A 13,093-nucleotide genomic window follows, 5' to 3' on the forward strand; every position below is an offset into this window, starting at 1 on the left:
AATTGAAACACTTCTGGTACCAATTTATTAAAATATAATAAACTAACGCTTTTAAAAATGTTGATCTATATTTTACGGGACCTGCAGACACAATACAACCAATAACAAGATCAATAGCTTTCATGTATATTGTTATGCAATGAATTGCCAAAAGGCAGTTCATTTAAGAAATGGAAGTTGAGGTGTAAATATATAGTCATGAAACATTAGTAAGTTGAATAACTTAATGTCATTAGGTCAAACATGTCAATATCCTAGGATGACATCAGCTGTCACCATAGTGTCTAGTGTCAGCAGTCTGATGTCACGATTTTTTTATTTTTAATGCACCATCAAATTGCTATTCGTTTAACGTGACAGATTAAAAACAATAAACTTTTAGTACGAAAATAAATAAACCATAGCTACGACCATTTTATATAGGCATTGTAAAGCCTTACTCAACCGTTGTTTGAACTAGAAAACGGACAGAAATCAGAAGCGTTCTTTGTCAAACTATTTTCGAAAGTATCCAATTTTTACGTTCATAATGATCCAAAAATATCATTGAATATCCCATGGCATAGGAATACAACATTACCTTTTTTATTCCGAGAATTTCAAGCATAAAGTCCTAAAATTAAAACGTTTTCTTGTCTAACATTCGACCGACGATCATTTTCAACGTTCCTAGCCGCAAACAGCTGATTCAACGTCCTTGACATTCTTGATTATTGAGGGAGTGAGCTGTACCTAGCCTTTTGATTGGTGAAAAGTAGATGATGTCACCGGAAAATTCATACATTACCCTAGGTTTGTGTTGCCGTGCCGCTTCTGTAACAAAGGCGTCCCAAAGATATTTGCCTTTTTCTGCAAAAGTAGCATTTGTCAACAAAACTTTCTCAGTGAAGTATATGCTAAATCATTTAAAGAGTCTATTGCAATGAATATTACAACGAACAAATCAATAAATATGGAGAAAATGAGCTGAAAACGTGCTAAGTAGGTCGCTTGTTGATACTAAAAATAGAACTTCCAAACGAAGGGAGCGCACTCTATTGAAAATTGATTTGTCGTATATTCCGTTTTTAACTATTTCCCGTACCACACCGTACGCGTAAAATCAAAACAAATCAAACCATAGTTTAGTTATAGGTCCGTGACAATGTTGATTTTTTTTGCCCGGAAATATAATTGAAATATAAAATGGCAAAGTAAATAAATGAAAAATACGGAACCATTTTCTTGGCAACAGGATACAAAAGGTTTTAAAGATAAGATAAGACAGATAAGTTTTATTTTGAGTCGGCAAGATACAAACAATACAACATAAGCTCATGTACTTTGTAAGTAAAAATATAAAACACATTTGAGTATATCAAAATTAAACCTTAAAGATACAATAAAGAAGATCAAGTAACATGAAATATGGAATTGGGCGTCCAGTTTACAACATTCAAAATGGTTTAAGGTGAACATCTTCTGATGTAACAACATGTATGCCAAGTTTCACATTCTCTTGCGTTTCTTGTGACGTTTTGACTGGATGATTAGTTGAAGTTACATGGACCTGGTATCCTTAGCCATGCTACTAGTTGTCGTTTCTATGAAATATACCCGAGCGTAAATGGGGACGACTTTTGCAGACAATTTTGTGTGTTTCACGATGCATGGTGTTCATTGCATTAGCATCAGTTAAAAAACATTGTAAGAACAAAAACAACAACATCAAAATTAAGACACAAAACTCAACAACACAATATCTTACAACATGGTTATGGTCCTTTATCATTCACTGCTATTGTTAGTCGGATTTGCATGTGTCACGCTTATGTTATCAAGTTGAACTTTCTAAGATGTGGATCACGTAAGGAGAACTAAATCATTGCAAGCATGACTGAAACGTGACACAATTTGTAAATTTAATACGTAAAATGAATATCGCTGAATGTTATCGTGCTTACAAATCGGAATAAAAGAAAAAGTGGGAACCATCACTTATATTTCTCGCTTACAGGTGCTATGTTTATTTTTTGTTTGCGTTTTCTTTGATTTTTGCGCAAATTCCGTAAGAAGTCAATAAGTACTTGATTGTCTCCAGTCTGAGCCCATGGGCACACTTGGTTGTTCTGTCATTGATGTCAGTAGCCAAATTTACGAAAAACAAGAGATAGAAACATATTTACTCGCTTTAAGTCATATCTTAATGGAAATTAGTGGCAATCCAAGCAGGTGGCCAAGATTTATAAGCTTAATGAATAATTTGTAACGCGACTTATATTCATTTCTTTGTAAAGAGGCTCAGCTCAATTCAGTGTAAAACATCGTGAAATGAAACGATGATACTTAAATATCTGAACTCCAGCTAATAAAGATCTAAACTAAAATCGTTCGTCGCCTAGCTAAGACCTTGCATGAGAGCCATACACAACTTTTTCGAGTTTTGCCCCTTACAAGTTCACCGCACTGAACTCTCAGGAGTAGTTACCCTTATTGAGGTTTATTTGGTGCTTACACTTATTGCTGAAGTTCGTGTTCCAAACTTTCTTCAGATTATTTGTGACCTTTTGCAAGAGAAAACTTCTGGTGAGAATTCAGAGCAAAGTATAATACTGAGTTGGTTGACTAGATGTATACATGCGTATATAAAATACTAATAGTACGACGGTCCTACATATGTTTACAAGTCTGAGTTATTTAAAACAAACGTCGATGCCGCTGAAGATGCCGACGAATTTTTATGAACGAGAAACAGTTCTATGAACAAGAAAAGAACCAACTGGGTTCGAGATTCCGTGAAGAAAAAAAACGCCACAATATTGTTTAAACTGGTAAGAACTAGTTTAGAGGTCATGAATGAGCTTTAAGCGCTGGTTTCCGAATTTGCAATCAATTAGATTAATTTCCTTTATGAAGCAAAATAATTCATTTTTCAAACACTAAACACGTTCACGAAAGGTATTTCTATCTATGCAAACATACCTAAATGTTCCTTATGTTTGGAACGCATCAGTATTAAAGAAAATCGGATATGACATTCGACTCCATTCGATGTGACGTAGTGCTGCAGCTGCCCTGCGTCTAATTATAGACCAAAACAGCTGATCGAGCTGATCGCATGTGATATATTTTGGCTTCCATTGTATCAAACTACAGAAAGGAATTGGTCTTAATATTGCATGATCACAGGTGAGAATCCTTTATATGTTGATAAACAGCTGTACTTTTACATCTATTCGTTAGATTTTGAAATGTTTAAATGTTTTAAAAATGTTTTATGATTATATTTTCTCCTTAACATGACCTACTTTTATAAAAATGCTTAAGCTGTCGAGTACTTCACGCGCACGTGGTTTCTTGTACTTGAAGAAAATGCATCAATACAAAACGTATTTGAAAAGGCAAATCTTGATTTGTGGGGATAATTCACATGCATGATTTAATTGTCAAAATAGATATTGAGTACTTGATTTGCAAAGATTCTTAGATAGTGCAGATCTATATTGATTTGTATAGAAATAGTAGCACAAACTCAATTGCGCTTGTCAGAATCCTTTATGGTATTGTACAAGTATCACCTTTGCATTGCATTGTCATTTATATGCACTAAACCGTTTCCGATAAAGCCAATATCGATCTATATTGCCTAGCATCTAGGAGTGGGACTGATGCCTTTCAGTGTTATTGGACCCAGCTGCAATATATTGCCCAGTAGTGAATTTAAAAGAGACCTAGCTAGTTTTGTCTGGATCGCAAGTCCTGACAAGACTACTAATAAGCCATCATTTTCAATTAAGATATCTACTGGCTGGGCATATCTGATGTACCCAAGATAACACTGCCTCCAAACTTGAAGGTGTATCTTTTGGTCAAAGGTTAATTGAACATCTGTTTTATCTCGAAATATGGAGTGTTTGGTACTTACGAGTCCTCTGTTTTAGGGGGTATGACCTTATAGCGTCTCGCGACTCGAGTACGGGCAAAGTCCTCTTACATGACTCTGCACTGAATGAGTATAACAAGTGGTTGGGTTCAGACTCTTACAATACATTTGAACAAAACAATCGTCCACTAGAAATGTTCGATGGTGAAGATAGGAATGTATAAAGTTCAACTACGGTGATGACATTTCAATACCGGAAACAACCACTGGATACTATATTATGGTAATTGTGTCGTGGTTTTATATTGTTATTAATTGCCTTCAAGGGCTTTACTATATACACGCGACGCTGAATCAATTAGGTGGGAGTCATACTCATGATCAAGTAATATCGATATTTGTGAACGCCTAAGGAAGTGAATAATTAGAAGAAATTGATAACAAGCTTGAATAATTTGTAACTGATATATTTTCCTTGATCCCTCACTATTCATTGTATTTTATTTATGTTATTAAAATATGTAGTATGTCTTTCATAGCTTTCGAATTCGTACTTCTCATGATAACGAAGAACTAGACGTTTCATCGTTGACGTCATTTCTGTTACGGCATTTGTGTATTGCACCTTTGACGCTACGTCTAGAACAAAACACTTACATTCACCAGATGGTGGAATTACCAATATGTTTAATTCGTAATAATTATATACCGTCAGTAGTTCCTTTACATAAAGTTTGAAAACTTGTGACCATTCAATTGACTCTTTGAATATTGAAGTGATATGTATTCACTATTATGTGAACTTAAGCAGGGGGTGATATAGTAGAGAGTTTATCTTGGACCGGCTACAGATACCGGACATTAACCTTGCTCTCCGGCCAACAAAGTCCAACTCGGACGCACTTAGATAATAGTATGCCAATGCAGTAATGACAGCAAACAGCAAAGTCAATGGTTGTATTTTTTTAATGTTTTGACGATATTACTAAGCCGTCTTTAATGGAATTTGATAGAGCTTTTATATGACTTCACAAACCGTGAAATGACCTATCGGTGTTATACACTGATGAACTCCAGTTCTGAAACAGACAATGCTTAAATTGACCTTACTATTAACATTTTCCTGGTAAGATATGAAAACAACATGTATATGTTCTTATTGAAATACATTTCATAACGGACTCTAATGGAAAATTGGGTCGTTCGAAACATCGGATCGCTCGAGGTTTTAGCTCTGGCCCGGCGTCCTCGAGCGATCGCACTTTTACTGTAGTTTATTTAGTTCAATATATGATTCACAGAATACGAATTAAAAACCTTGAACTCTTTGGCCGGGTCAGGCATTCGAGTGATTCTCTGCTCATGTAAACATGGTTACATCTAGGTTACGATCAACTCCTCACCCCCATTCATACTTCTACAATTTGTAAAACAGATCATAACATTATTTGAGTGACCGATATATTCATCAGCTATGATAATAACATGTTGTTTTTCCTCATGAGTACATTCTCTTTACCGACATTCAAAGAGAATATCACATATGTGACCCCGTAAAGCAGGTCAAATGCAACACGAGTTATTTACGTTTTTCACCATTAACCGTATTTCTGGGACGCGTTACGAAGCATCACAACAGTTTACGTAACATGATATACCATTATGAAAGAGCAAAAGTAATATGACAGTATCATATCAGAAGATTATAATTTTCATAGAAATAATACGTTCAAGAATACTCCCGTCAATATATCAGCTACACATGCTACAGTTGATATAAGGTATAGTATACAGTAATACAGGATTTGATTGAGTACTTTCGAATTGTGGTGAAGATGATTGTTCGCTTGCTTGTTGATTCATGTTTAGAACAGCTGGTTAAATCGGTTATCTCAAGGTCATGTGACCGTAATACCCCGACATGGCACCGATACCGTTTATACGGCGGTAATATATCATCAAGAAGACGATTAGTGTTCACAGTAGAAGATAGTTACTGCATGATGGCCGAGAGAACGCCTCGAGTTTGGTTCGAACAATGCAGCTATCTCAAGTCGTTTTATGTTGATTAACTAGTCTTTCTGGTCGTATTGACTACAAACTCATCACTTTATTTTGGATGCGTATGCGTCTATTAACGCACTGATACATATAAATAAATACACGATGACACGATATCACCATGGTCTTGTGTATATTGTTTAAATATTTAAAAACAAAAACTTATATGGCTAATAATGTGTAGGTGGCAAAAATAATTAAAAAAATAATAATTGCTTAACGCCTAGATGGATGCAAGTTTCATTTCCACCGTCGCTGTTACATGTGGAACAGTTATGATGTAGTTACTAACTATGTCTTAAAGATGTTAATACGATTAAACACTGATTCATTAGAGCAACTTCTGATGCGCAGAATCTCGACATAAATGCAATCATACAGCATTTTCTTACACTGGGTGAATGAATTCCTCGCCTATGAGAAAAACCTACAAGTAAATCAAGATCATTGCACCTACAAAATAGCTCTGTAGAGACAACAGTTTCTTATACAAGCTGGGTTCAAGGTCATTTTTCGAACAGGATTGGCTCTTGTGTTTTTTAAACCTGGGAAGTTCGTAGTAAATTGGGTCGGTTTTCTTTCCACCATATCGGATTAAAATCGTTTTTAGTCAGTTGTATGATATATACAGCAAATCGGTATATTTCATGTCAATGAGCTTTTGGCATGCCTTCATTGCAATGCGTTCACAATGTGTCATTTATTTTTATTTATTTTTTTTTAAATTGGCAGACACCTCGAAACATGCTTTATTTTCCAATTATGGTAGAATGCAGGGCGGGATAGGACGCTTATAACTTATTGTTCCTTTGTTTTGTCACGCACCTCTTTAGGCAATGCCGGCATGGTATCAAGTCGCACGTAAGCTAAATCTAAAGTTCAAGTTGTGTATTAAAGCTGCCCTATCAAAGATGGACCGTTTTGGCAAAGTTTTATTTTTTGTCTTTGAATTAGCCAAATTTTGCGTTAATGTCGGAACACTAGTGATATAAAACTGCTTATAAAAGATCAGTTCTGCAGTTTTAATATTTCGCTCTAAAATTGATGTTTTATGACTAAAAGCGTTACTAACGCTTTAAGCAAAATGAAAATTTTGGCAGTTCTCCAAACAATTGAGATCTGTTATATTGTGTGTTATTCTTTCAGATTTGAAAACACTGATGCCCAAATCAACTGAATCAGGGACAAAAAAAATGAAAAAGTTGTCAAATCGGTCAATCTGTGAGAGTGCAGCTTTAAACCAAATATCTGAATCTGTGAGCATGCAACGAGCCGTACACGTTTAGAATCCAGGATCTATAGATCTCTGTTTACAACACAACAACCTAAAATGATTCATAAATTGTTTCCATCTATGCCAATGTCATTTCGATATCAATTTTCTTTTATATTTAATTTGAGCCAACTTGACCATATACCAACCAACAGGTCACACCGACAATTAATACATAATTATGTCGCAATAAAAACATGTACTTATTTGTCGGTCGGTGGCATGCTATTACACTATTACGCAGAAAATCATAATTATTTATGCATAACAAAATGACATATGGTCACTCCAGCGCAAAATCTATACATTTCACAGACTTGTCTTTAGAGAACTACTGTAATATATCAAAGCTTTAATAATTATTACTGTTTAGCTTAATTGGACATTGCAGGGCATGTATAATGCAGTGATAGACTTGAGTTGCGGTGAATGTTAATTGAAATTAAAATCTTACCATGCATTGTATATTCTCCTTTCAGTGCGTCCAACGACTATATGTAATAAATGTAGATGGACTCGACCGTAATTTATCACCGTATCATTTCAGGGCAACAAGCTAGTGGTCAAGGTCAGCGCATTATGGTGAGCTAGGAATTTCACGAAGGTGAGTGCTCGAGTCTCCCCGCCTCTCGTCGCAACTTGGAGGCACCCTCCCGTTCGACCGCGGATTTTCACGCTTCCGGTGACACAGACATAGCGGCGACAACAGCTTCCAGTGCAGGGGATTATGACGTGGTAGTCGTTGTGGGGACTATATTTTGTCGTACTAATTTTTAACTTTCTGAGGAGTTATTTTGTGTGGGGTCCATTGTGATGGTTAAAAATTAATGACGATTCCATTCACTTTTCAAAGTAATTACAATTGGATCTGAATTGGATTTTCTTCTGACTTAAGATAAGTTTTTATCGAACAACTTCTACAAACAAATATGGTTGAGGGCTCTTTGGACGTAAAGGAAGTTACGATTTCAGAAATGAGGGACGAAATTAACGCGAAGGTCATGAATGGCAATGGGCGGAGGAAAGAGTCCATTGCTAGCAACGATTCATTAGAGAGCGTCGGCAACTATATCCCGACCCCGCCGGACGGTGGGTGGGGTTGGGTTGTGGTTTTCGCCTCCCTGTGCTGCAACATTATCGTGGACGGTATCGCCTATTCGTTTGGTATCTTCCTGCCGGAGTTTGTGGAGTACTTCGGCGAATCACGGAGCAAAGTGTCCCTGATAGGATCGCTGCTTTGTGGCACCTATCTGTGTGCAGGTGAGTTGACCAGAATCCCTACATTAGTTATCTATAGATGGCCCTATATTTGTTAGGACCTATCCTCGTACACCATAAGCCTACATGTTTCTATCTGCCCTGTGGCACCTACCTGCTGCCATCTGTCCTGTGACATATACCTGTTGTCCCCTGCTCTGTGCACTCCTACGCACAGGGTACAGACGGTTGAAAATTCAGCTGTCTATGAGCTTATCAAATAATGCTCACACTGAGCCAATTTCTGACCAATGTGCGCAAGAGTGAGTGTAGCTTTTTTGATGGCATGATGTGTTTTTAATTGTACCAGCGTTTGAAATGTAATTAACGAAGTCCTGTCTGATACAAAATGCTCCTACAGGGATTTACAGGGACAGACAAATACAGGCACCATTGATATATGGGTGTTCCAAATCAATATAGTTCAAAGGCTTTTAATTGTTTACATTAACCTAAAATAGGTTCGGTAAAGAGAACTGACACGAAAACGAGGATGTTAAATAAGAAGTGTAAATGTATCTGAATTGAAAGCGAAACTGTAAGTGATAATGAAACCATTCAAATGGCATCCCAATTCATGGAAGAACGCAGAGGACGAACCATCCCATTGCTATACATTTAGTCGATAGACGATTGTTTTCGTTTATCTCCGAAATAGACCTACATTATACCATACTAAAAACTTTATTGTCTAATGGGCTTTGTTCTTGAATTAGAAACATAATTCTCATACTAAATGCAGTGTCCGCCAGTTTGTTTAAGCCTAGGTACAATTTTCCTGTGCACAATGTTTCAGAATATCGTTGTATTAAAAAAAGTTTACAACATTAAGACAACATTATCTTTGATCTTAGGTTCAAAAGTGCCCCCTGGACTTATTAACATATTTTTGCGTACCGTTATACGGGAGTATTTTTTTAATATATAATATGTAGTGTATTAATATAACAAAGGTTTTTTCAGGGGTTATGAAATAACATGCACCAATCACCACGTGAAGACTACTATTTCGGATACTTGTTTGCATATTGAACGACGATTATTCAAGTTAAAGGTTACTCTTTCGCTCATGGCTTTATAATTATTTAACCTTCTAACTGTTTAAAATGTTGTGACTAATATATATATCACGTTGAGACGAATCAAACCGCATGATTTATCTGAGTTGGTTCAAGGGGAATGGTGCATCAAACATCATTTTGCCATTTCTTCAGTCAGCCCCACTCTAATTTGCCATGTCAACCATCAGTCAGCCTCACTCTAATTTGCCATGGCAACCATCAGTCAGCCCCACTCTAATTTGCCATGCCAACCATCAGTCAGCCCCACTCTAATTTGCCATGACAACCATCAGTCAGCCCCACTCTAATTTGCCATGACAACCATCAGTCAGCCTCACTCTAATTTGCTATGTCAACCATCAGTCAGCCCCACTCTAATTTCCTATGATAGCCATCAGTCAGCCTCACTCTAATTTGCCATGACAACCAACAGTCAGCCCCACTCTAATTTGCCATGACAACCATCAGTCAGCCCCACTCTAATTTGCCATGACAACCATCAGTCAGCCCTACTCTAATTTGCCATGACAACCATCAGTTAGTCTCACTCTGATTTGCCACGACATCCATCAGTCAGCCTTACTTTACTTCGCCATGACAACCACCAGTCAACCCCCACTCTAATCTGCCATGACAACCATCTGTCAGCCGAACTCTAATTTTCCATATAAACCATCAGTCAGCCCACTCTAATTTGCAATGACAACCATCAGTCAGCCCCACTCTAATTTCCCATGACATCCATCAGTCAGCCAAACTCTAATTTGCCATGACAACAATCAGTCAGCCTCACTCTGATTTACCATGACAACCATCACTCAGCCTCACTTGAATTTGCCATTACAACCATCAGTCAGCCAAATTCTATTTTTCCAAGACAACCCTCAGTCAGTCGATCTCTAGTTTGCCATGACAACCATCAGTAAGCCGAACTTTAATTTGCCATGACAGACATCAGTCAGCAGTCAGTCTTAACCTAATTTACGGCGACAGCCATGCGTTAGCCCCATTTTAATCTGCCATGACAATCATCAGTCAGTCCGTTCCAATATGCCACGCCAACCGTCAGTCAGCGCCACTCTAATATGAAATCAGTCAGTCCCATTCTTATTCAACACGACAACCATGCGTTAGTCCCAATTGAATATGCCATGACAACCATGCGTTAATTCGCTATGACAACCACGGTCAGTTATCACAACCACGGTCAATTATCACCGCTTTAAACCGCTATGACAACCACGGTCAGTTATCACCACTATAATTTGCCATGACAACCACGGTCAGTTATCACCACTCCAATTCGCAATGACAACTACGGTCAGTTATCACCACTCTAATTCGTCATGACAACTACGGTCAGTTATCACCTCTCTAATTCGCCATGACAACTACGGTCAGTTATCACCACTCTAATTCGCCATGACAACTACGGTCAGTTATCACCACTCTAATTCGCCATGACAACTACGGTCAGTTATCACCACTCTAATTTGCAATGACAACTACGGTCATTTATCACCACTCTAATTCGCAATGTCATCCACTGTCAGTTATTACCAATCTAAATCGCCATGGCAATCACGGTCAGTTATCACCGCTCTAATTCGCCATGACAACCACGGTCAGTTATCACCGCTTTAATTCGCCATGACAACCACGGTCAGTTATCACCGCTTTAATACACCATGACAACCACGGTCAGTTATCACCTCTCTAATTCGCCATGACAACCACGGTCAGTTATCACCGCTCTAATTCGCCATGATAACCACGGTCAGTTATCACCGCTCTATTTCGCCATGACAACCACGGTCAGTTATCATCAATTTAATTCGCCATGACAACTACGGCCAGTTATCACCGATCTTATTCGCCATGACAACCAACTGTCAGTCAGTCCAACTCTAATTCGTATTAATTGCAACCACAAGTCACTTTGTGCTGCTGTGTTAAAATTGAATGTTTTCTACAGTGTAGTGCTACATTTGCATTTTCTTTTTGAAAGAGTTTAATTCGTTCAATCTATGATTCACAGACCGGGGATTGTTTGCTATTGTAAACATCATGTTGCAAACTAGGATACGATCAGCTCCTCCCATTGTTCAAGCCATTTGTATAACTGATCAATGCATTATATGAGTGCCGGAAATATTTATATGGTATGATAATAACATGTTTTTTGTTCCTCATGAAAGTACCTACTCTTGAATGTCACACACGTGACTTCGCAAAGCAGGCCAAATGCCTTTTCAGTTATTTACGTTTATAACCATTGATCGTTTTTTTGAGATGGCTTACGAAAAAGCAGAACAGTTAATGCAACATCATATACCATAATGAAAGAACACAATATTAAAGTACCAGTTAAGAAGTTTATAATTTTCGTAGAAAAATAGCTTAAGTTTGAAAATTATAAAAAAAGTACTATCAATATATAAGCTACGTTGATACTAGCTTTTCAATAAGACAGATTCGATTGAGAACTCTCGAATTGTCATGTAGATGACAGCAATCACGGTCATCCCCAATCTCATTCGCCATAACAACCACTACCCATACCCACTTTAATTCAACAAGACAACCACTAGTCAATGCCACTCTAATTTGCCATGTCAGTGATTAGTCAGTCCCACTCAAATTCGCCACGACAACCATCAGTCAGCTACACTGTCTAATTTGTAATTCCAACCATCAGTCAGCCCCACTCCAATTTGCCATGTCAGTCATTAGTCAGTTCCACTCCAATTTGCCATGCCACCAATCAGTGAGCCCCACTCTAATTTACCATGACAACAATTAGTCAGCCCCACTCTAATTTGCCATGACAAACATCAGCCAGCCCCACTCTTATTTGCCATGTCAGCCATCAGTCAGCCTCACTCTAATTTGCCATGATAACCAGCAGTCAGCCCAACTCTAATATACCATGACAAGCAGCAGTCAGCCCCACTCTAATTTACCATGACAGCCATCAGTCAGACCCACTCTAATTTGCAATGACAACCATCAGTCAGCCCCACTCTAATTTGCCATGACAACCATCAGTCAGCCCCACTCTAATTTGCCATGACAACCATCAGTCAGCCCCACTCTAATTTGCAATGACAACCATCAGTCAGCCCCACTCTAATTTGCCATATAAACCATAAGTCAGCCCCACTCTAATTTGCCATGACAACCATCAGTCAGCCCCACTCTAATTTGCCATGACAACCATCAGTCAGCCCCAGTCTAATTTGCCATTACAACCAGCAGTCAGCCACACTCTAATTTGCCATGACAATCAGCAGTCAGTCCCACTCTAATTTGCAATGACAACCCTCGGTCAGCCCCACTCTAATATGCCATGACAACCATTAGTCAACCCCACTCTAATTTGCCATGACAACCAGCAGTCAGCCCCACTCTAATTTGCCATGACAACCAGCAGTCAGCCCCACTCTAATTTGCCATGACAACCAGCAGTCAGCCCCACTCTAATTTGCCATGACAACCAGCAGTCAGCCCCAGTCTAATTTGCCATAACAACCAGCAGTCAGCCACACTCTAATTTGCCATGACAACCAGCAGTCAGCC

The 13,093-nt window shown here is 38.1% G+C and overlaps 2 protein-coding genes across 7 annotated transcripts in view; one reads left to right on the plus strand and one right to left on the minus strand.

Annotated features, from left to right (window-relative positions):
- The window catches only part of LOC128234200 (monocarboxylate transporter 5-like), a 32,417-nt gene extending 31,689 nt beyond the window's left edge, over positions 1–728 (minus strand). Inside the window, exon 1 of the mRNA XM_052948276.1 lies at positions 581–728. The gene's annotated coding sequence lies outside the window, so the exon portion shown is untranslated. The remainder of the gene's footprint in view (positions 1–580) is intronic.
- A 2,321-nt stretch (positions 729–3,049) lies between these two features.
- Positions 3,050–13,093, plus strand: part of LOC128234858 (monocarboxylate transporter 13-like) — a 34,844-nt gene continuing 24,800 nt past the window's right edge. For 5 of the 6 annotated variants that reach the window (XM_052949406.1, XM_052949409.1, XM_052949408.1 and 2 more), the window contains exons 1-2: positions 3,050–3,168; positions 7,744–8,456. In XM_052949406.1, coding sequence (XP_052805366.1) covers positions 8,126–8,456 — 331 coding nt within the window. In that variant the 5' untranslated portion in view covers positions 3,050–3,168; positions 7,744–8,125. Of the gene's footprint in view, positions 3,169–3,831; positions 3,855–7,743; positions 8,457–13,093 lie in introns of those variants that run through there. The other variant, XM_052949407.1, reaches the window with a different exon arrangement.

This window comes from Mya arenaria, chromosome 5, assembly GCF_026914265.1.
Source record: "Mya arenaria isolate MELC-2E11 chromosome 5, ASM2691426v1".
NCBI lineage: Eukaryota > Metazoa > Mollusca > Bivalvia > Myida > Myidae > Mya > Mya arenaria.